At 46.5% G+C, this 24,545-nt stretch overlaps 2 protein-coding genes across 2 annotated transcripts in view; one reads left to right on the forward strand and one right to left on the reverse strand.

Moving 5' to 3' along the window:
- Positions 1 to 4,187: 4,187 nt before the first annotated feature.
- Positions 4,188 to 15,141, forward strand: GSG1 (germ cell associated 1). The gene is made up of 5 exons (XM_077835552.1): positions 4,188 to 4,506; positions 8,335 to 8,382; positions 11,294 to 11,446; positions 11,873 to 11,984; positions 14,817 to 15,141. Exons 1-5 carry the CDS (start codon positions 4,188 to 4,190, stop codon positions 15,139 to 15,141), a joined length of 957 nt encoding a protein of 318 aa, XP_077691678.1.
- Positions 15,142 to 16,195: 1,054 nt separating this feature from the next.
- FAM234B (family with sequence similarity 234 member B) overlaps positions 16,196 to 24,545 on the reverse strand; it is a 31,119-nt gene continuing 22,769 nt past the window's right edge. Inside the window, exons 9-13 of the mRNA XM_077831271.1 lie at positions 23,304 to 23,385; positions 22,985 to 23,140; positions 20,825 to 20,942; positions 18,713 to 18,936; positions 16,196 to 18,354 (exon numbers count right to left, since the gene is read on the reverse strand). Of these exons, the coding sequence (XP_077687397.1) occupies positions 18,349 to 18,354; positions 18,713 to 18,936; positions 20,825 to 20,942; positions 22,985 to 23,140; positions 23,304 to 23,385 (586 nt within the window). The 3' untranslated portion in view covers positions 16,196 to 18,348. The remainder of the gene's footprint in view (positions 18,355 to 18,712; positions 18,937 to 20,824; positions 20,943 to 22,984; positions 23,141 to 23,303; positions 23,386 to 24,545) is intronic.

Here is a 24,545-nt window from a genome sequence, read left to right on the forward strand (position 1 = left end):
CATGGGATGCCTTACGGGCACTTTTCTGTAATGAAGTTCTAACTTAAAACAAATGCCTTGCATCATAGTGAGAGCTCCCCTATGCCCTTTAGTGGCTGTTTGACATATTCATCCAGTTATTTCTTTTTAATTAGAATTTGAAGAGGTTGTGAGAGGTGCTGGATTGATGTCCCTTGGAGTCTCAAATCTTCCATCCTCAGAACGGGTGCAGAGCACCAGCTTTTCCCTTCCCCTGATCTTTCCTTTTCACATGCCTCAGTTCTGCCGAGGAGAATACTACTCGAAGGATCAAGGGAACTCAGCCTCCATAGCCCATTCAGTCCCTCACCACTCTGTTGTGATTGCCAACAATGGGACCAGCTAGTACCAATGGTGGTTGTAGTTTTTTGGGCTGCTAGGCTTTAGGCTGAGAAACTCTGACTCAGTTTGTACGGACTACCAAACATCCATCAAATGGGAGTAATTGGAGGCTCCTCTGTACTATATATTGAAACTTTTTCCTCAGTGAATGCAGATCACTCTTTGCGCTTAATCCCAGCCTGCAACACCAATCTCTTCCCGTATAATCTCCCGGAACAGCTGTGCCATGATTGCATTGTGGATTATAAAACAGCTCAAAACAGCTGCTGGCTGGAAGGGAGAGCATTTAATAATCACAGGGTATTGGGGGGCTGGGTGGAGATGAAGGAGAAAGAGCTTTAGAAGCAGTTTGTTTTCTTGAAAGATCTAGCTGGTAGATGCAGGAGAGAGCAAGGCAAAGAGTGAGTCCTACAGCCGTGCCATCCACAAACTAAACAACAGCACGTAAAAGACCCACCAGCAAGGTAACTTCTACTCTCCTTTATTTCAGAAGGTTAGCAGCAGAGGCTTTCCAGATGCCAGAAGCTGTCTGACAGGTTACCACTGTCTGAGGCAGTAAGTGCTTGGCTTTCGTAGAAGGAAACTTTTCCGGGTGTGTTTGTCTAAGGAAGTTATTCAGGTTGCCTTCTTATTTTCCTAACCAATGTCCTCCTCTCTCTCAGCTCTTCTACATCCTCCTGGCACCACCATTTTCTGCCCCTTCTTCTTCCCTTTGCCCCAATCCTAAGGTATTTAGAAAATTATGCAGATTCTAAGATACTGAGACAAATACAGCTGGACAGAATTTTTTTCTCATGGAAAATTTAGATGAAAATAAAAAAAAATGTTTTTGACAAAAAAATTAATAATGATGATTGATTCTAAATCCCTTTTTAGCAAGTGCCAACAGAATAATTCTGACCAAAAAAAAAATGCTGAAAAATGTAAAACTTGATTTTCAGTGGAAAATTTTCAGTTTTCAGGTTTTCTGCTTCAGATGAAAAGCTGGATATTTTTGAGGAAAGCAAACACTTTCTACAAAAAGAAAAGGAGTACTTGTGGCACCTTAGAGACTAACCAATTTATTTGAGCATAAGCTTTCGTGAGCTACAGCTCACTTCATCGGATGCATACTGTGGAAAGTGTAGAAGATCTTTTATACACACAAAGCATGAAAAAATACCTCCCCCCACCCCACTCTCCTGCTGGCAATAGCTTATCTAAAGTGATCACTCTCCTTACAATGTGAATGATAATCAAGTTGGGCCATTTCCAGCCCAAATCCAGGTTTTCTCACCCCCCCCCTCCCAACACACAAACAAAAACAAACCCACTCTCCTGCAGGTAATTACCTCTAAGGTGTGCCAGTTAGTCTTTAAGGTGCCACAAGTACTCCTTTTCTTTTTGTGAATACAGACTAACACGGCTGTTATTCTGAAACTTTCTACAAAGAATCTGTTTTCTTGACAATCTTATCTTCACCAGAAAAAAGTGTTATTGGACATTTTTTCCCTCAGCCCTGGCCACAAACCCTTAACTAATACTGTGCAGGTGACAATCATTGGCTTCCTGGACACAGGTAAGGCAAACATGCCTTCAGATTAGAGACTGAATGAGTAACTCTGTAGTTGCGGCAACACCCTTCCCAGGGTCATTAAACAGGGAGGTTGTTGAGTAATTGTCCATGGAGTGGCTCACAGGAGGAAACAGAATCCTGAGCAATAAACTTTGAAGGGAGAGGGAAGGGCATTCTCAGTGGTTGGGTAGTTTCTTACCTTTGCTCAATTCATTCTGCTTGGGCACATTTGTGCCTCTGGCAGTGTTTTGAGGCTATGTCTACACTTACGGCGGCATACAGAGTACGGACTTTGCACACCTCCTACCACAGGTATACACAGCAGAGTAGATGGTGACGCACTGCTTAGGTGAGTAAAGACACGCCAGAACCATAGGGTATGTACTCCACACAGTCGCTCTCTGCCCAGGCAGTGCCTCCCATGTCTACATTGTAGTGTCCTGCTGCCTCAATGCAGCCCTTCCTCACCACAGGGAAAAACTCTGGCTCTGGGGAAAGGCTCTGACAGGTGAGAGGCCCCTTGCTGCTGAAGCCTTTCCCTGCTGCCCCAATCCCGCCAGGGTCCTTCACTGCCTTGTGTAGCTACATACTGCAGTGTGGATGCAGCCTGATTTTCACTGCAGCCATACATGCTCTGCATGCTGCCATCAGTGTAGACAAGGCCTTCTGTGTGATGCAAGGTTAGTCAATCCTACTCCCACGCAAGAGGGAAAGTTGCTCCATCTCAGGCACTGTCCTTTACTGATCAGACTTAATGAGCCTTCTGGTTAACAGCGCAGGGGTTGTGGCCTCCTTGGGCTGTGTCCTTGTAAGTTATCATGAGTAAAGCCGCATTCCATCTCTCAGTATTATTTATTTTTGGTGTTTCCCAAACATTGAAAAGGGGGTGGTCCCTGCTTTGGGGAGCTCGCAGTGTAAAGGCAGACAGACAAGCAGACAGAGGTTAGGGGAAAGGAAACAGCAGGAGGCAATTCATATACTATCACCTCTACCCACGGTGAGCAGCACAGCTGAAATAGGTCTTTAGGAGAATCTTAAATATGAAAGGTAGGAGCCATGCCAATGAACTCAGCGAGGTTGTACCATGCGTCGGGGGTGCCCCATGGAAGAAGGCACATGAGAAACTGGCAGCTGGACAGATAACATTGAAATACTCTATGGAGTGTTTTGCTGGGAGACCTCAAGAGAAAACCGCAGCGTTCTGGGGGGAGGTGGTGTGGGTTATTCAGCGGGGGTGCTCTTCCCTCAGAGTGAGAAGTGGCCCAGTGCCCTGACATACTAAGGTGCTGTTGGAGTTGCTGGCTTTCAAATGAATTGTAACATAGAGGCTTTTATTGTCATTTAAGATCTTCACTACACTTTTTGCAAGAGCAGGGGTATTGCCATCCCAGTGCCCCACTCAAATTCTGATTTAAGGGCTGGTAGCTTCCAGTGTGGGAAGTGCTGCCTAGTAGGGAGTTAGGCTGGGGAGTCAGGATTCCTAGGTTCTCTTCCTGAGTCTCTGATCCGGCGTGTGACCTTGGTTACGCCGGTTAATTCATGCAACCTTTCTCTGCCTCAGTTTCCCTATCTGCAAAATGACTACATGCATGTTTACCTCTCACAATGTTGGGCTAAATTAATTAACCATTATCTGAAAAAAATAATGCTTTGCAGCCCGCCAATAAAATGTGTCCGGGCATTGCAAATGTGCATTGTCCTGGGGTACAATTGCTTCCTGACCAAAGCTTCCTGCCCAAAGCTGATGCGTGGTGTTCCTGGGAGCTGTTTAACTGCTGCGGCATGACACCTACCTCATAGGTGCTTGCATTTCATGGCCCTGATCGTTTCATCAGTTTTGTGCACACAGCTGTCGCTGAAGAGAGAAACTCCACTCACTCTGTCACAGAAGGAGTATTCCCTGGAGTCTATTCTCCAGTCCCTTTGTCCAGTCCAATTTTAAATGGCTGAAGCAACCACTTCCCTCGAGTGACTATTTCCACAGTCGAAGGGGTCATGCTGTCAGGAAATGGTTTCTCATTCCTGATTGAGGGAATAAGATGCCCTGAGGATGGCAGAATGTCCTGTTTCTCCTCCCTGCCCTGACACACACACACTTACACATTTTGGTGGGATATGACATAGGCCCAGCTCCTCAAAGGCATTTAGGTTCTGACTGCCAGTGAAATCAGCGGAAGTGAGGAGCCTACACACCGGTGAGGGTCTGGGCCATTGTGCGTGGGAAGGGAGATGCATGGCTGGTATGTGAGTCCTTCATGTTTGTTTGTTGCAGATGGAACTGCTGAAGATCCTGCCCTGGCATCGTGCTGTCTTGGCAGTTGTCCTGAATCTGCTGGCTCTCAGCCTCTCTACCACAGCCTTGCTTGGCAGCTACTGGTGTGTTGGGACCCAGAAGGTGCCCAAGCCTTTATGTGGCAAGGGCAAAGCCACCGAATGCATCGGTGTGCACGTGTCCAGTGACGGAGGTGCTAGCAATTCTTCATCCCAGGATGCAGTGCACTACAGCTGGGAGACTGGGGACGACCGCTTTGCCTTCCGATACTTCCACACTGGCATGTGGCTTTCCTGTGAGGAGAACATGGAAGGGCCAGGTAGCATCTCCATCAAGGCAGCCTCAGCCTCATTCTTATTACAGCAAAATGCCTTTAGTATCAATGATAGGTGCCAGGCTGACAACACTAGGGAAAGGTACCTTCTCCATATCCACAGAATGGGTATAGCTGGGGCAGTGGCAGTGTCTGCCTCCCACCCATACCCACAAACCACACCACCATACTTCATCCCTCGGTGAGGGGAATGATGCGGGGGGAGTTGAATGGGCCTTGGAGACAAGATGAGACTGTTAACAAAAAGGCACCTTGGCACTATTTGTGGTAGGCGGTGGTTTTGTAATGTCCACATCTGTCCCAGCATGAACTGGAGTAGCCTCCCTCCCCCAGTTCATGTCACGTTCAGTAGGGGACGGAGCCTATGTGGTGAGAGACAAGGTGATGGCTTTATGCAGGGCTGACCACTGTTGTTGTTTTCATTGCAAGTACCATAACAGGAGGTGTTTTTCTTAAAGGCCCAGGCCCTGGAGTCCTGTGAATAAGAGAGAATTTCAACCGTCATTTAAAACACCCCCCCCCCCACCAAAGTTTCTCTCCCTCAGAGTTGTGGAGAAAAGCTTGCAAACCTGAACCCCAAAGGTGCAAAAGAGGGAGTATAAACAAGAGGCTTATCTTTAGAAGCTCATGGTTTGTGGAGGAGGTGGAGGGGGACACAGTCATGCTTTTTGAATGCTTGGCATTGGCAATATGCTTCATGGCATCTTTGTGCCAACCAAATTCTGCCTGTGCTGGGGGGCTGGTGTGGCCCCCAGTGAAATTTAGGCTAGTGGTCCTGGTCTAATTTATGGCAACCTTACCCAGGCTGCCTATGGACTGCTCCGCAGATCAGAGCCCTTTAAACATGCCTCCCATCACCCTGACTTGCTCCTGAAGGCTGCTGTGTTATACCTTGCGTTTGCTTTTGTTTTGTTGCATAGTTTTGTTTTTTCCTTTTTGGTGAGTCTTTGTAAGTGTTATGCAAATAAAATTCTTTTCTGCTTCAAAAAAAAAAAAAAATTACTCTCCTGTAGCCATCTGGCCCAACCCTGTCACACTATGTTCACAGTAATATTTATTTTTCCTTACTCAGCCAGTCAGTGCAGTAGCTTGACTCATAGTTGTATCATTATCTGCAAACTTTATTTCTTTACTGCTTGTCATTAAAGTCTTAGGTATTTCACAGAAAAAAAAAAAAATCACCCTGACTTGCTCACCCCCACCCCTGCCTCAACTCCTGTGCTGCGGCTTTGGTCAGCCCCAAGTCACACCTGCTCTGCGGGAATTCTCCCCAAGCCAATCTTTATGGCCTGGCATATCAGGGTCAGAGCTAGCCCCAAAGGCAGCAAACAGCTAGGTTGAAATTAATAATGCAGAAATGAAAGGTGTTTTAGCCCATCCCCATTTCTCTGTGCCAGCCAGCATTCCCCCTTCCTCAAAGGCACTCACAATGGAACTTGTCAGTTAAAGAAGGCATTCTGTGCACTATTTCTCCTTCTGTGATCTGCTGGGATCAGCGCTTGAAAACAGAGAGGTCACAAATTAAAAGCAGAACAACAATATTTAAAAAAGCTTCAGTCACTCTCAGGTCTTGCTGAGAGGACTGGTTTGTTCTGGGCATTGTCAGGAATGGTTCAGAACAGGGTGCACTTAGGTGGGAATGCTTAAAGCTGTGATTAATTTCCATGGCAATACCAGGGATGAGTTGGGAATGAGACTCCATCATTCGACTGAGTTCAAAGGGTTTTCAGAGCTTTAACAGGCCTCTTGGCAGTACTGGAATAAGAGTGAGGCATGAAGGGAAGGAGATCTGATAGATTTGGATTTTACTAATGCATTTGGTACAATTTTTCATGAAATCAGACTCTCAAAATTAATTCAGACTGGCTTGAATATAGCCCCTGTTATGATTGAAGGACCAGAAACAAAGGATTATCATCAGCTGCAAAGTATTGAGTTAGGGGAAGGTGTCTCATGAGGCCACTGCACAGCTCAGCATTATGGCCAGTGTTGTTAATAACTTCATTAAAGTCTAGATGAGGTAGTGAACAGTGAGTTAATGAAATCTGCAGATGGTACTGTGCTGGAAGGAATTTTGAACACCGAGAGGAAAGATATAATATAAAGGGCTTACAGAGATTAGAATTGTAGGCAGAAAATAACAAGATGAGATTCAGCTGGAGAAAAAAGGCAAGCTAATATATATGGGGAAAATTATCTGCTCAGGGGTGATTCAGTGGGAAAGAGAACTCTGGCAAGCAGTTATGCTAAGAGGTTTTAGGGGTTATAATGGATGTGCGGATTAGACAAAACTTTGCACTGGGATATGACAGCCAAAGCAATTTTGGATTGTATATGCCTAAGGGTGAGGAAGTAATAGTGATTCTGTATTGAGGGGAGAGTCAGAGTTTCCTTTGGAGAAGGGGTGTCCTGTTCTTAAGAAAAAGTACATCCTTCATCGGGAAGGAGCTGTGAGCTACTTTCTGCAGGACAAGTGGCAAGTGAAAATTCCATGTCCTAAGTGGGAGCTGACTCCTCTGGTGCCTGTTATATGAGCTCCTTAGCAGAGGCTGGAATCAACCTGCTGAATGCAGCCTAGAGTATAGCTGGCATGAGGGCCCTGGTGGAGTTAAGTCTCCTTCATAGGTGCAGCAGAGACTAGATACAACTCTGGATATTTTTAAAATCTTGGCCAATTAATGAGAACATAATACATTCTACAGACAAGTCAATGCTCATCTTTCTGCCATTGTCAAGAAGCAATGGCTGAGCTTAGTTTGGTGCCTAGGGTATTCTGGCCTGTGTGTGTTGGGTGGATTGGATGGCAGTTGATAACTGGCCTGGAGCAATGTCTCTGACTCACATCAGAAAATTATATATGAAAATGATAATGGAGTTTCTAGTCTATATATGACAGGTTTCAGAGTAGTAACCATGTTAGTCTGTATTCACAAAAAGAAAAGGAGTACTTGTGGCACCTTAGAGACTAACAAATTTATTTGAGCATAAGCTTTCGTGAGCTACAGATGCATCTGATGAAGTGAGCTGTAGCTCACGAAAGCTTTTGCTCAAATAAATTTGTTAGTCTCTAAGGTGCCACAAGTACTCCTAGGCTATATATGGAAAGTGGATGGGGTAGATTAGAGTTCTATGTCTCTGAGTGAAAAAAGGTAGATGGCCTGTCTATGGAGATTAGGATATATATTGTGGTTTTCTTAGCATAGCTGGAGTGGGACAAGAAGCACCTCTCTGGTTTGTTCATGGAGTGTAAGAGGAAAAGAGTTGGTGTGTTTGGCAAATAACAGGCAGGCAAATGGAGCATGGGCCACGTGATGAGTTTGAGGGTTTGTAGCTGATACTGGAAAATCCTGAAATAGAAGAGTGGGATAGAAGAAAGTTTATGATCTCTGAGCTGAAGCTGGGAGGGGTGAAGTTATAGAGTTAAAGCAGCTTGTGGAACTTCTATGACAGCAAAGGAACGTTTTCTCTCATCATAGCTTTCTTTTAGTGTTTCGAATTTATAGCTATTTACTTATACTCAACTGTACTTAATTTTTTTTGAATGTACGCTAGCTTTCTCATAAGAGCCCCATCTGAACTAGACAGACCACTGTCCTTCCTTCCCCACTTCTCTGCACTGGACTCCTAAACCAGATCAAAGCAACCATCTCTTTGGTCAGAAAGACAGCAGACTCCAGGAGACCTTAAGATAGGTAGAGCCTGCAAGCTTGAGAAATCAAAGAGGCAACTAAGGTGGAATTTTTTCCCCTCCATCCTCCCCTACTATCTTTTGAGAATCCATATAATCTGAGCTTGATTGTGTTTGCATTTCAGATGAGAAATGTCGTAGCTTCATTGAGCTTTCACCCCCCGCAGAGAGAGGTAAGAATGAGTCTTTTCTTTTTCTCACTAGCATTGCCCAATGCACCGTCTAGAGAGTGGGGAACTTCTGCAGGCTGAGAGGGTGCTGTAGGTACCTAAAGGGTTGGGTAAAATCATGGCCTATTGAAGTCAAAGTACTGAAGATTTCACCCCAAATGTCTACCCAAAAAGCTAGAAATCTGAACCTTCCTCACATAATTTCTGGTACTTCTTGCTGTCAGCCCAACTGGAAATGTGGTAAAGACAGCCTCTTTTGCTGTGTTTCAGCATGTCTAATCCTGGTCATAACCTAGAATGCATACAGGCAATCTGTGTACATGATAAATAGTAACAGAGCTGTACCATCGACTCGACATATGATCTTGGGCAAGTCACTTCTGTCAAAAATTTGAAACATGGCCACAATTTTGGGTGCTTTAATTTTTGGGTCCCAACCTGAGACACTCGAGTTCTGAATTTCAGTCATTCTGAGCATCCACTACTCCAGCTGAATAGGAGCAGTGGGTGATCAGAACATCTATAAATTGGACCCTAAGGGTGAAATCCTACTCTCACTGAAGCCAATGGCAAAACTTCCATTGACTTCAAGGCCACTATTTCGGGGTACCCACTTTTGAAAATGTTGGTCCTACTTTCTCTTTAAAATCGTGATAATAATGCATACCCCACCTTTGTAATGCACCTTGAAATCTACGGAAGAGAAACGGAATATGTGAGCAAAGAATTCTTAGTATTAACAAGCTACTTTCCCAGATGCATGCAAGAGGCCTGCTTTCATTCTTAGTTTGAGTCAGAAATCTCTACTGTAGGTGTCAAAATATAAAACACATAGACAGGGCCTGTGGCCAGATTTCCATGGGCTGCTGTGCAGGGCCGAGTTTGCTGTGGGTTAGGATCTGTGCAAGGGAGGGGAGTTTTGTGTTTTGTTGTAGAGGGATTGAGTTCTGGTGGCAGTCACGGAGACAGTAAGTTGCTGTTTCGTTTTATCCTGTTACATTAATAAATATATACATCTACCCTGGTCTCCTTGGGAATAACAAATCTGTATTTTTACTGATGGCACTTGTTAGTTAAAAACTGACCTGTAGTCACAACGGGAGCTATTTCTACTGGGTAATTTAAATGTTTGTGCTTTGCCTATCCCCAACCAACTTTGCATGGATACATTATTCAAGCACAAGGTCATCTTCCTAGTCTTTCAGTATTAATTAGTTTTAACAGAGTAGTGTGTGTTATCCATGATCCACTACTAGGCTCAATCCTTCCTCAAATAGGATTCCCTACCACTATAAAGGAACAGGCAGAAAGCTTGTTGTATTTTTAAATTACAGTCATTAATTATTCTAACAGGTAGAACTACAGTCCAAGTCAACTCTACAACAGATGGACCAAAACCAGGAGTGGGAATTACTTGTGAACTTACAGAATGGAAAATGATATCCAGAAACAATTATGCAAGAACTTAGTATAACTAGATGCTTCCTGCTCCTTATCAAAACCTGAACTGCAGAATAGGGAGACGAGTCTCCCAGCTCACCTTGAACTTCTCCTGCATTGGGTCTATATGGCTTATTTGGAAACAACCCAGTGATCACATTTCCTTCACTGGAGTAGTAGCAGGGAGGAGCTGGACAACTGGAGTCTTGAGCCCTCCTTAGCTCGAGGCTTACAAGGCAGCTCAGGCTTTCCCCATACAATCACTTTCCACCAGCTCCAGGGAGTTGGCACTCACGTTCTTGGCTCAAAGCCAGACTCCTGATGCATAAGAGCTCAGCTTCTGTGCTCAAAGGCAGTCCTGTTCGAGCTTTGTTATTTAGCCAAGGCTAAAAAGAAGCTTCTGGAACTGGCATTCCTGGTCTCCCAGGTGACACTGTGATGTCACCTGTCATCTAAGATTCCAAACTCCATCACAGTCCAAACTAAGGCTTTTGCTAATTGCACAGGGGATGAAACAGAGCTCCCAAATGTTTGATTTTCAAATGGTCTTGTATAGATCCTAATTAGTATCCATAATATTTTATATAATTGGAGTAGCTTAGAACATCCTGTAGGAGAGCAGAATAATGTCTATAGAAGTTAGGAGATACACTGTACGCTACACTATTTAATACAATATCCACATCTGTTATTATATAGTACAATATAAAATCAGAGATGGGGTGCCAAATCTTGGCTGCATTCCATCCCCTTTTCACTTCAGAAAAACAACTGATCCTCCCCATCTGGAAATGGGGGAAGGGGACTCCTTGGGTGGCATAGGGCTGGCATAAGGGCTCTATGTTGCATTCTCCCCCTATAGCTCTTGGCATAGGGTCATGCCAGAGGTGGGTATGTTGGGAGGAGGAGGGAGTGTAGCTGACATTCACCGGCCTCTGGCTAATTTGAGCTATTGGTCAGTCCTAAAGCCACCTTCCCCCTCCCTTGCAGTGAAAGGTACAGCTCAATTTCAGGGCTAGGGTGTCTATTAGTAGTAATGGTGGTTAGAGCAGGGGACTGGGAGACAGTCGATCCCAGTACAGAGATGTTACAGGACCCCTGTGTATAAGATCATCTCCTACTTTTCTGAGCTCTACTCAACTGCCCTAGATGTACCTGTGTAGAGGATCCACACAAGACCTATGCATATAATTTAAACTCTAATTTGAAGGCTTAAGTGGTATATACGTCCTCTTCAGGCCATCTGCACAGGGGTGAATGTCATCCCTGCAGAATGGCCACATTCTTTTTAGCCAATGTTTGGCTATTCACTCCACATTGCTCAGCAGGATGTGGGGAATGTATGGAGTCTTCTCTCTCTCCCCAGTTATGGTGCGGATCCTTTGGGGGGTCAGGGTCGGGAGGGCTGTGGCAGATCATGACCCCATTTTGTGCTGACTCAGAGAGGTCTCTTCTTTCCTCTGGTTTGTGGCAGGAATCCTGTGGCTGTCGTTGGGGTCAGAGATGGTCTACATCAGCTTGCTGCTCATTAGTTTCATCCTGCTGCTGATAGAAATGCTGTACTCTGGGAATCCAGTCTGCGGGCTGAAGCTCAATGCCTTCGCTGCTGTCTCCTCTGTGCTGTCTGGTTGGTGCTCCATTGCAGACACGGGGTCATGAAAGCATTCTGGGGTGGCAGCACAAGTGGCTCAGGGCAGGGAGTGAAACTCATCAAGGAAAGGATTCAAGAAATCCTTCAGGGAAGAAAGTGCAGCCAAGACCTCACACATTCATTAGCCTCAGAGTGACAATGGGGGGCGAAAGGGGCAATGGAGAGAATGTGAGAGTGAGAGGGAAGGAAATGGGCAGCGTTGAGGAGAATAATGAGGAATTAGAGGAGAGACAAAGACACAGGGTGGGCGAACAGGGCCCAAGGGTGGAGATTACTTAGCTGCTGAACCTGCTGAGCGGAAGGATGGATTTGGTTCTAAGCCTTAGTTCCTAGACAGAAGAACAAATCAGCTGGCCCTGGCCTCCACTGTGACAATTGTGCCTTCCTGTCCTCTTGCTTTAGGCCTGCTGGGGATGGTGGCTCACATGATGTACTCACAAGTCTTCCAAGCAACTGTCAATCTGGGGCCAGAGGACTGGAGACCGCACTCGTGGGACTATGGCTGGGCTTTCTAGTACGTGAACTGTGAGGCTCTCCACATCCTTATGGCTGTAGGCTTCAGTCACACTCCACCTCTCCAGAACTCCTCTACTTAGCCCCCTTGCCCTTGAAGACAGCTCCAATATGGCTTCCCCAGTGCTACTTCTCTGTCATCCTTAGGTGTTTGCCTCAACCCTTGTCTCACACGGGTTAATGTAATAGATCTGGGATGGAGGAGAACCAGCTAGGTCACATCTGTCCACTCCCCTGACTCAGTGTAGGATTGCTCCCTGAAACATATATTCCCCAGAGTTTTTTGTCCAGTCCAATTTTAAATGAACCAGGATATGGAGCTTCCACCCCTTACCTTGAGAAACTATCCTACAGTTTAATAGACCTCCCTATTTCAGAAGCTCAGTCATGCCTCTGCTGCTGCTGACCATGCTGCTGTGGCTACACAGCTATTTATACTCATGCTAGCTCAATGAGAGTTTGTGTGAGTATGTGTACACGAGCAGGGGAAATCACACCCCTCGTTCATAGTGCACACGTAGCCTAAACGCCAACTTCTCCAGCAGCACAGTGCCCCCTGACAGCATACTAGGGCACTGGCTTAGTACTGAGTCAGAGGGGCAAGCATCACCAAATTAAGTTCCCGATGTTCCCTGCTTAGTCCATGTAAATACCAACCAGGCTCAATCCTGCTGAGCTTGTGCAATCTGACGACCACCTAGAGCTGCGGGCTAGAGTAAGTGCCCTGACCTTCACTACCAGCCATTTCTCTAGAATTGGATTCATCCATCCTCTCCATTTCATCATGGTTTGCTCATAAAACTGGCACATTCCCACATTTGAATATAAACAGGGGCAAGCTTAGGGCTCAGCCTCCCATCACATCCCACATGGCCATCTGAACCCATCAATGTGGATGGTTTAGGTGTTATTTTGCATCTTGTCTATAAACTCATGCCTAGAAACTACAGTGCCTGGTGCTCTGTTGAAATGATTCACCAGAATCCCTCCTTTCCTGTGGTTTCACAATCTGTCTCCATTGCCACCTTCTACATGGGCCTCCTGTTGCTTGCATCAGTCAGTATAACACTTTTTCTGTAATTATGAGTCTGCAGTCCTGACCATAGTCACCTTAATGCTAAATCCAGCATACTTCTCCGTATACAGCATCATAACGGCTCTACAAAGTTCCATCACCACTTATGCACAGTGCAAGATCCTCCTCATAAATGTAGTGAACATGCATTAAGGAAGCTGGTACTGGTGCATCCAAGATACTGAGCACAGTGTCTACTGCTCACTGTTGTCCCTATACAGTCATAAGTCACAGGAACATTGTCTCTTCCACAGGATAACAGTAGCCACCTATTTAAGAGGGAAATAGGCATAGTGCTAGAGAACATATAGTCCCGATAATGGTGTTTTGAGGGTATGGCTCAAGGAGGTGTTGGGAAACTCTGGGATTGAGGGACACAACCAGAACACAAAACCTTTCAGACTTGATCAGAACACTGGTGCATTACATTTGGGATCCTTCTTCTAGCAGTGGCTAATACCTAGTGCTTTGGAGGAACACAGAACTCCAATAAAAGCATCTGGCCAACGGTGCTATCTTGCAGGGCTAGGAGGGAAGCAGGAAGGTTCTTTCCTGACCCAGACAGTGATCAGTTTATAGCTTGAAGCATGAGATTAGATTAGCAGAACTACATTATTGGCCATAAAATGATCCAGACCTTATTAAATCTAGTTGCAATGTTTGGCTTTGGAACCTCTGGCTGCATTGTATTCCACTGACTGTCTGGTTATTGTGTGAAGTATTTTTTGCATTGGTTTTAAGTTTACTTGCCATTAACTTCAAATCAATTTCAGGTCAAAGTATGGGACAGTATAAAAAAGATGGCCTGATCAGTTTTCACTGTGCCCTTCTCAATCTCTTCTCTGAGAAGTCCCTCACTTCTGCCACTCTAAATAATCTTATTTACATATTTCATCTCTGCAAGCCTAGCTGCCCTGATGTGGAGCTTCTTAGTCTCAGCTCTGTCTCAAAATAATGTGATCAAAACTGAACACAAATGATTAACATTGTTCTGTCCATGATGACGTTTTCCAAAATGCCATTTTAACTGCAGTTGCATGCTGGGCAGTATCCTCAGTGATCTATGATGAGTCCTGAGTATTTATTCCTTGGAAAATCCTGCAGTTTCAAACCTAGATACATATAAAAAGTTTATTTTTAGGGTTTGTTTTCCATGTATGTAATATTGGCTTACTTGAATGTGAAAGGTTATTTTCTTTCTGTAATGATCCTATGAAAAGACCATATCAAAAGCTATTTGAAAACAAGACAAAACAAAGTATCCAACAGGTGCCACAGAGCGTGGTTAATGTAACTGAAGACCGCAAAATGAACAAGATACTCAGGATCTCCCTGGCTGGCCTGTTCCTCTGAGGGGTCTGCCTCGGGATCATGCTTTCCAGGTGCAGATTTTCCAGCGTCCTCCTGTCATTTTCTCTCGCTGCATCCACTTTTTTCCTTACGGCATTTTCCCCCACCTCTTTCTCTACTGTATGTTATGGATGTAGCAACATTTTACTCCATTGTTTGGGGGAAGGGAAGGGTAACGGAGGCAGGATAAAGCTCAAGGGCTAGAATGGTTTGGGTCTGGGCTACAGCTCTGGTCTATTTAGTTGATGTCCATCTCCAGTTAGTGGCCTCTGCCTGGTGTTCCAGAAGAAGGCCATTAGCTCCTTGCAATGCATCTGGTTCATTTCTTGACCCCATCATACTTCTCTGACAGTGGAAGACTTTATTAAGGTCCTCATTGCATGTGCTGTTCTCCTTCCCCTCTCATAGCATGGCCTGGGCCTCCTTCACCTGCTGCATGGCCTCTGCTGTTACCACTCTCAACACTTACACCAAGACCGTGCTGGAGTTCAAGCGTAACCATATCAAAGGCTACGACGGGAGCGTCAAGGACCAGTCACAGCACCACCAGTGCTTCATGCAGCAGCAGCACCACAGGGAGAAGATGAGCAGCTACTACCAGCAGCGAGACAAGCCCCTCCGCTCTGTCTCAGAGGGGGTCGACTTTTACTCCGAGCTGCAGCAGAAGGTGCTACAGCAGGAACCTGAGCTAGACGAGGTCTTGGGACAGTCCGTCGGGGAAGACCACTGTTAGGGAGTGGGGAGCAGGCTGTTTGGGAAGCGGTAGGGAGATTGAGATCTGAACCAAATACTAGTATCAATGTTAACAAGTTCCCTAGGGTTCTGGTTCCTTTCTTTAACGCTTCCGGGGGGCTGGGAGGAGGGGAAGGCATGTGGTCACCGCTATCGATGTCTCTGGGCAGCACTGCAGGGACACTCACAGTGACATTGTGGCTTGTCCTGCTAGAGCTGGTCTGCTCTCTTGAGGGCAATGGTACCATGTGAGTCGGGAATGGTAAACGCACAGGCCCTTTCCACTGGAAACTGTTATGCCACCTGTATCCTGAGGCTCCCGCGCTGCCACAGGGGTGCTATGGGAGCCATTCCAATGCCAACAGTACCACAAAAATGGAAAGGGTACACCCAGGGGGACAGTACCAGTTGTCAGCAATTATAATGGTGAGAGTCTGGAACTTTCCTTTTGATCATGGCATTTTGACCTCCATGTTAATAAACTCCTAAGGCTTTGGGCTATGTATGCCCAGCTCTATTTGCCACACAACTTGAAATGGGTCCCATTTTTCAAAACACCCAGTGCGCTGCAGAATGTCACGTCTGGCCCTTTTGAGTTAAACTGGCTCCAGACCCTCCCCCAGAACAGCCAGAGAAATCGCTTCAAACCAGGAGTTTCCCACTGGAACAGGGATAGAAAGAGGGTCTCATTCTGCACTTGCCTTCCAGTCACCTCTTCCCTCCTCCACCCACCAATCCCCCTTTTAAAGCACCCATCACCTGTGGTATCCATCACCTCTGGCCAAGTTCTGTCTGCTCCCGTGCCCTCTGAGGCGCCCTTCTACACACTGTGCACCCAACCTCCTTCTCTTTGGGGCTCCCATCTATGCTCCTTGCTCCATTCTTTCCCTCTTCAGGACCCCTGTCCATTTCATTCCCACACAATCCCCTCAGAGGTGCAGTGGTGAGGTCCTGCTCGCTCTTCACTCCCCAAATGCCCTTGAGGGAGCCCTGCCCGTAACAAAAAGCAGTCTCCCTTCCAGGCTAAGGAAAACAACGGTCACACACAAAGGGGATATTGTACATGATATTTATTTGTTTCACTGCAGTTCACAGTTCCCAACAATATACAGACAGAGTCTTTATTCACAGTGGGAACGCATGGGAGAAATTCACAGTATGGGGGAGCTAGCATCACTGGACGTTGACTATCACGCCTAGGAGTTTAAGGAAGCACCTCAGGGGAATTACTCCTTCAGGTAGTGACCCACCAGCCTTTTCCAGCAAGATGGGGGGGAGGAGGAAGCACATCCCTGTTCCTAACTTGCCTACTGGTCCTTACATTCAGCCACTACCAGCCAGCCCGATTTACAAACCAACCAACACATATAAACACCACACCCAGCTAGAAGAGAATAGAGGCAGGGCAGGCGCCAGGACCAGAGCTCCTTGTTACAGTTGTGCTAATATTTACAAAGCTATTTACACACAAATACCATTAAACATATACAGACTGTTCAAAGGCTCTGGCATTAATAAGGAGAGGCCCAAGGCCCAGCCTCGGGGTTGCAGCTACCCCTGAAGAGACTGCACAGAAGCATTTCACTGGAAAGAGAGCAAGAGAAACAAGCAGTGGGGAGCTGGGCCAAGAGCCCAGGGTACAGAGCCAACCACACCCATAGCTCATGTGCCCTTTTAAAAGGAGGTGCCAAACTGTGCCCTCTCCTCAGCACTAAGAAAAGAAGAACTGGAGGAAAACAAAGGGGACATACTAGCTGGAGGAGAGAAAAATGTACCAAGCAGCAGCCAATTGGCCACTTTACGGCTACAGTTGCTTGGCTCTGCCAAATGTAAAGGGCCAGCCTGAGAGAGGCATGCTGGGAAACCAGTTCCTATAAGAGGGCACCCTGCAGCGGGGAAAGTTAGTAGGGGCCAGACATCACCAAGGAGGCATTGTCCCTATGTCACAGGAGGCTTTACGGACACACTCCAGAATTGGAGCACAGGCCGTCGCACACCCCGAGACACAGAGATTACATTTCATAGAATTAAAATATACTGGGGACAGATCTGGCTTTTGCACTGCGAGGAAGGTTGGGGGGAAAGTGATAATATAAAGCCCATCTTAATCCTCTCCTGATTCTGGGGCAGCTGGGAGCAGCACAGGTCCCCACTGTTAAGTCAGAGCAGCCTTCTGGCTATTCTAACTTATGCTACCTGGTGATGGCCATAAAGGACCAAAACTTCAGCTTGGGATCAGTTCAGAAAAGGGTCTCCTGGCTCTACTCCCTGCCTCCAGCCCCTCCTCCTATGCAAGAAGCAAGAGGGTTCAGAAAAGCCTTTACACCATCTGAGGAACCACTTCACACTGCTGAGATATTCCTGGGGCCACATATCCAGGCTAGAGTCTGCCAGAGGCACGGCACAAAGTAGTTGCACTCCCCTGTTCCTAAGGATCCGGCCCACTTCAGTTAACAAATTTGCTTTGGGATCCAAATGGTGTGATGTTCTTGTGAATATTGGGCATGTTTCTATGGAGCTCTGGGCCCGCAAACAAAGCAAGGGGAAAGGGCGACCTAGGAATGGGGAGCCGCTCCACCAACTACTTCAACCTGGTTGGGCGGGACAATTGGAGTGGGGACGTGGAACCTTTCTCCTCTGGAGCACACGTTCCCAACCTGCCAAGGGCACAGAGGGCTGGACGGTTCAGGAGACTGGGAACTGGACATGGAAAAGTGGAGTGGCCTGGTGACTGTAAAATAAAGAGGTAGGACAGCTGGTGGAGCCTCTGTGACCAGCCCTGCCACATATGAGCCAGGCAGAAGCTCCACTACAAAAATAAAGAGATTAGAGCAGAATGGCAGGAAATGCTCGATGGATACAAATGGGAGCTTCCTGGAACCAGTTCATAAATTAAAACATACAAAAATATACATGTATCTATTCAGAGCTCTAACGCTCTGCCTTCTCATTTCCATGTTACCTGGAAGGAAGCATGCAGGCAGGGTGTGGGGGGGAAGGGGTCACACACAGTTGCTCCCAGTGGTGGCATCTGGCAATGGCAAACCCGGCCCTGCCATTCCACAGCAAGCGGGGGGTGGGGACAGAGAGAGTGCTCAGTCCCCACTCCCTGGGCACAGCGGACGTCCTGAGGAATCGCCGAGCAGCTCCCCGTGCCCCACCCAGACCACACGTCCACCTGGCTATTGAAACTTGATGGGCCAACATGCTAGAACTGGAGAAAGAGAGAAAAGTCATCAGCCAGGCAGAGAAACGGGCTCATGGCCAGGACTCTACTAGCCCCAAGTCCAGGCAGGGGACCCCTGCCTTCCCCATGTTCCTCACTGCCCTTCGTCCCCTCCCCAGCTACCATCCCCTGTCCTTGTCCTGCTCCCAAGACTCCTCCAGTCCAACTGTCACGTCCTAACTTCCAAAGCATCTGCAGGCCCTGACAATCCACTCAATTTACGCTCGAAGGGATGGCATCCTGCAAATGCCAGCGCAGAAAGATCCCGACCCTTGCCCATGAGGGGAGGGGCACTGCCCAGTCTGACCCCTGTGACTTAGCAAAGATTCCCTCTGAGTTGTCTCACCTTGTGAGGAAAATCAATAAATTTCAGCCTGGAGAGGAATCTCCTCACTTCCCCACGGCTGATTTTTGGGGTGGTCTCCATCAGCGGCACCATTCGGCTCTGAGTGAGCATGGCCCACCGCAGGCTCAGCTTACTGACCAACAGCAGGCCTGGCTGGTTTTCGGAGGTAGGGCTCGTTGTCACGGTGATGTAAAACGCATCTTTTTGGAGATCGTTAATTCCAACTGATTGATAAGAAAGGGAGAGAAAATACCGGTGAACACTGAGAAAATTACACCCTTCAGGCAAAAGCTTATAGTCTTCACTCAGCCAAGATTCCCACTGACTTCAGTGTGAGTCATGTCTGGGTGAGGGTCTGTTTACACCGCAGTCAGAGATGTGACTGCAGCATATGTAGACACACCCGAGCTAGCTTTGATCTAACTGGCTCCACTAACAACGGCAATGGTAGCACAGGTTAGCCGCTTGAGTCCATACTCAGGGCCCCAAACCGGGCTGTTTAGCTTGTGCTGCCATAGTTGCATTGCTACGGTGCTGGAGCTAGCTGGATCAGAGCTAGCTCGGGTATGTCTACATGTGCTGCAGTCACACCTCTGACGGCAGCGTAGACAGACCCTGTGTAAGGACTGTGGATCTTTAGTCACATATAAATTTGGATCATTCTGTTCAAAAATCTCGAAGGTGGAAATCTGCAGTGGAAATAAATTGCAATGCAGATCAGAATAGGAAGTTTGCAACTCAACTGGCATTTGAGAGTCTCATGCTGGCAGCTACACATACTTGCATAAAGTAATACATTCTGAGGAGCCTCTCATTCCCAAATCTTAAGGCACCTTACAAACATTAATCCTCTGTACTCCTGTAAGTAGGCATTTGAGAGAGACACGGTGAGGTGATATCTTTTATTGTACCAGCTTCTGCTGGTGAGAGAGACAAACTTTCAAGCTTACACGGAGCTCTTCTGCAGGTCAGTAGGCATTTTATTCATTTTACAGACAGGGAAATGGGCACCAAGGCAGGGAGGGTAACAGACTTGTCCAAAGCCCCATAATTAATAGAATAATCTGAACAAAACCCAGGAACAACCATCTCCAATTCCCTGCTCTAACAACAAATTTACACTTACTTTCAAGGCGGCCATTTATTTCAACAGTGCTATGAATATTAAAACCATTATGCCCCAGCAGATTTGTTTGTGGCATATCTAGCATTGGGCCCCAGCTCCTGGCACACTAGATTCAATGCCAGTTCATCTAATCCCGTATCTTGCCTCCTGCCACACCAGCCAGGCCACTATTGGTGCAACTGGTCTAGTATGCTCCCTTGGGTGTCCAGCTGATGCTCTTAGGAGGTAGTTTAAACTCCCACATTCCACTTCCCTGATTGTGTAATTTTGTATGGAGGCAAATCCAGGTTTAACCATCCAAGGAAAAATGAATATTTAAACAAAGTATTTAATTTCAATCACCCCTTCAAATGAATGAGGAGGAAGCAGAGCAGGTTCTTCCACATAACGCGAGGTGACCAGATGTCCCGATTTTATAGAGAAAGTCCCAATTTTGGGGGCTTTTTCTTATATAGGCACCTATTACCTCCCACCCCCGTCTCGATTTTTCACACTTGCTGTCTGGTCACCCTGCATAGTGCAGAATAGGTGACTTTCTCGGGCACACTACTGGGGCAGCAAGATGATTGGATCTGATTCCTCTTGAACTGAAGTAAATACTGAAGAACTCCACTGAAATCAATGGATCTACTCCAAAGAAAAACCAATGTGAGACCAGAATCAGGCCCTTAGTGTTTATCATATGTTAAGAGTGATTTGGTGAGTTTTCTACTTGCCAACCTATAGACCTGGTGTTGGGCAAGAGAGTAGGGGTGGGAGTTGAACCTTGGTGGCGGTTTTCACTGCTTTTCTGTAGCTGGCCTATACTTGGTGGACACCAAGGGTCCTGCTTAATCTGAAGCACAGCAAAACCTCATACCATGTCACAGCCAACTTTTCCTTCAGAACAGGGAAGGGTTTTTAACATCCATTTGGCTTTCTTCAAGCTTCCCTTTGTTTCCCTTTGAGACAAGACTAAGCAGCACCCCATGCCCTTGTATACTTACTGGCTGAAGCAGTCACTGTGTCTGTTACATTGGTGAGGTCCAAAAGGATGGTAGGAAAGGTAGGGTGCAGGAGGTAGAGGTGGTGTAGCCCTGGACGCTTGTTTCTTGGGCCAGGCTCCTATTGGAAAGAAAGGCAGAAAAGGGATGGCTACATCTTCCACAACAACCCCTGCTTTGGAAGAAGCCTCCATTTGCTGAGAACCCCCATCTCACACTGACTGGCATGAGCTACAGTAATCATCCTTGATTTGCTGCTATGAAAAGCTCGGTTCTTCTCCAGGATGGACTCTCCTGCTCCAGAGAGAACCATTCACACACGAGATCTCTCCCACCATGCTTTATCTCAGCTAGCCTCCCTTTTGATTGCACAGCTCTTCCACAGCAGCTGTCCCCAAAGCTCTTTCTCAGTATGAAAAGGAGCCCCTGGAGGATGTCTAGAAAAACGTGTGAGCCCAAGCAGCTTCTCTATGGACACATGCTGAGGGAGGAGATAGGCAAAAGAAAGAAACATTCTGAGAACCCATCTCTCCGCCAGCCAGGGAAAGCTGGTGAACTAGCTTAGGGGACTGGGACCACCACTGTGAGGCAAGAGGGCGGCAGGTGAGACTTTTGCAAATGCAACAGAAGCCATAGGAACCGGCACAACCATCCAGTAGGCAGGGACCACTGTAAGCCCAGCTACCAGGAGAACAAGTCACTAAAGCAAACAAGAATCCCTTCCTCAGAGAGCAAGTTGTCCACAGGCTCCTGCCCTGACAGACGGCTCTGTAGAAGCCGTAAAGCAGCAGTTATCAATTTTCTTTAGCTAGAACTCCTTTTGTGAGGCACTCCTCCACCCATCCCTATGTCCCTTCACGCCACACCCTGGCACATTTCTCGTTCCTTTCCCTCACTCTGTTCTTTTTTCCCCTTTCTTGTCTTCCGTCTATTTTTTGCTTTATATTTTTAAAGTTCTTTTTGCTCTTGTTCTTTTCCTCCCTTGCCACCCTCCTCTTGGGTGTTGCCCTCCATTGGTGGCTTCATAGTGCCAGGCTGCGCCTGCTCTTGCAAGCATGCTGAATAGCAGAAAAGGGAGGCTTGGCTTGGCAGGCTGCTGTCTGAGCTCATTCATGCGAGTTTTTCATGGGGCTGTCTCCACTAAGAACTGTCACAGGTGCAAGTGACGGCTGTGGTTTTGATCCAAGATCATGCAGCTTTTTTTGACTCAGCTAGTTCTCCCTTTCTCACTGCTCTCCCCTCTCCTGGACCAGTCTAGCAGCCTGCCCACCGAGCTGTGGAATGCTGGTTGAAATGATTATGGAAGCTAAGCCCTGGAGTTCCTGGAAAACACACGTTTAGCAGAACATTTGCACAACCCCTCCCCCCCCCCACTTCCATATAAAAGAGTTCTGGGCTTAGGAACACTATATTTTTAGGAGGGGGCACACTGTCCCAGTGACACTTGGGCTAGGAAAGGCTTCTGCAGCATCCCACAGAGTTCTCTCACTGCTTTCTCCCCTAGACATACAGCAAGCACTGCAGCCATTAGCTACAACCACGAGGGGTGAGAATCAACTGCTATTGACAATCACTGCAGAATTTAGACAGAGCTGGCTTGAAGGCCTTGTACACTTTTTCTCTCCCTTCACTCAGATACCATGGTGATGGTTGACTTTACCGGACCTGAGACAGGTGGAAGATTTCATTATGTTATTCCTCCTCGTGTAGATGTGGGTGTGCGTAACGCCACCTAAAATGCATTTCCTTCACTTCTGTTCTCCCTCTTGGCCTACATACAATTTATTCTCACCTTGTCTCCCATGACAAAAACTAATACGTGTCGGGGTCTTGATTGCGTTCCACATCATTACCAATGACAGAGTGGATCTGAACTGCTGAACAGGTACAGGGGAGCCCACATTTATGTGGCGCCTATAAAAATGGCAGCTATTTAAGGAAAAATATTAATAATCTAGTAGTAGGTTTAAAAGCAGACTGTGTGTGTGTGTGCATGCTCAGTTCAGAATTTAGAACCAAGAGACCACCCCATCTCACCACCCATCCCATATGGAAGGTTTTAAGTTCAGTAACATTGTAACTGAAGAAGAAATAAGAAAAGGGGGAGAGACTGAATACTCCTCAGGCAGAAAGCTTCCAGGTGGGAACAGGGCTCTTGCTTACCAAGTTTTGTAATGCAGGCTGCATTTCGTCAGCCCAGAAGAGAAAAACAGATTTCCTCTCCAAAGTCATCACTGACAGTGCATCAGATTCTTGCATGTGACACGGGAGATCATAGCTCCAAACAGGGAGGCCTGATTTACCATCCACCACCAGCATCTGAAAACAGGGAGGGGGACACAACGTGAGCACCATCAGCCATCGAAATGGGAAGAGACAGATGATTATGGCAGAGACTTGGGACCTTACAGCTAGCACATACCCTGCCCTCTCTTCTGTCCCACCACAGTCCTCCCCAAGTGTTTGCTTTCCTAGGATTTACCTTTTTCACATTGTTGTTGCTCTGCGCCTGCACCATGAAGTCCAGGGTTTGGTCAGCATTGAAGTAGCCAGGGGCAGGCTGGCTGTGAATATTGAGAAAGTAACAGTGACCAGAAAAGCACGGAATATCGAGCGAGACAGTGCACCTGCTTTTAGGTAATCTTCCCCTGATGGACACTCATCCCGCTTCTATTTACACAGGATTTGCCAAACCAGATCAGGCCTTTAATCCACCAGGCATAGTCCTTGACCGGCAGCAACCATTCACGGATACATCAGAGGAGAGAAAAATAACCACAATGCTCCTAAGCAATTCTTCAGTGCCATAAACACAGGGGGAAATTCCTGGCTGAGTCATATGGTAATCAATCAGTTTATCATAATGCAGCCTGACATTTTATTACCCTTTCCTTAGCATGCACAACTACTCATTTGTATTAGCAGTCATAAAATTATCGAGACCTTCTAAAATCCATCAACAGTTTTTGACTGTCTGACCGCCTGCAGCAGTAAGTTTTACAAACTGATTATATGATGTGTGAGGCAGCAGAGGTTCTAAATATATCTACCGTTATTTTTATCACATTACTCCTTGTTCCTTTATTGTGGGCCAGTGTGACAAAGAGTCACTGGCCAGTTTTTACTAAACCCTTCTTAACCTTTAATAGTTCAGCTCAAGTCCCCTCTCACTCTTCTCCTTCTAGGCTATATAATCCTAGATTTGTATCTCTTGCATCAGATGTAAACTCCTGAGTTTTCTAACCATCTAGCTTGCCTCTCTGGCTTTTTGACTCTGAGTTCTATCTTTCTTAAAGTGGACAGATCTGGACACAATGCTCCAAATAAGAGCAGACAGTTCTTCAATACAATATCCCCATAGTGTGTTCTGTATTTGCTCATCCCCTTTGTAGTACACCAAGCATGCCACTTCCTTTTTCACTGCCTCTGAACCCGGTGGCAGATATCTTTAAACTAGCATCAATGTTTCCCAAGTCATTTACCTTGGAGAATCCTGTGTCTTGGCATAAACAAGAAGTGGAGGCTACTTTGTGCCTGTGAATGTTACCTTACATTTTTTTAAGATGAATTTCCTCTGCCATCAAGATTCCTGATTCCCCTGTGGGTTTGAATTCATCTGGAATTTTCCCCAAACTGAAAACACACTTTAGGTGCTGTCCATCAATCGACATCAACTTCCTCTTCAAAATCAGCGGTGTAACAAACCAATTCTGCCACCACACTA

Source organism: Eretmochelys imbricata, chromosome 1 (genome assembly GCF_965152235.1).
Source record: "Eretmochelys imbricata isolate rEreImb1 chromosome 1, rEreImb1.hap1, whole genome shotgun sequence".
NCBI classification, from domain to species: domain Eukaryota; kingdom Metazoa; phylum Chordata; order Testudines; family Cheloniidae; genus Eretmochelys; species Eretmochelys imbricata.

What these genes read in the sequence shown, in the direction of transcription:
- GSG1 (XM_077835552.1), top strand. Translation starts at nt 4,188, where the DNA reads ATGGAACTGCTGAAGATCCTGCCCTGGCATCGTGCTGTCTTGGCAGTT. An exon ending in TTCACCCCCCGCAGAGAGAG is followed by an intron (nt 8,383 to 11,293) that starts GTAAGAATGAGT and finishes GGTTTGTGGCAG; the next exon opens with GAATCCTGTGGCTGTCGTTG. An exon ending in GACTATGGCTGGGCTTTCTA is followed by an intron (nt 11,985 to 14,816) that starts GTACGTGAACTG and finishes CCCCTCTCATAG; the next exon opens with CATGGCCTGGGCCTCCTTCA.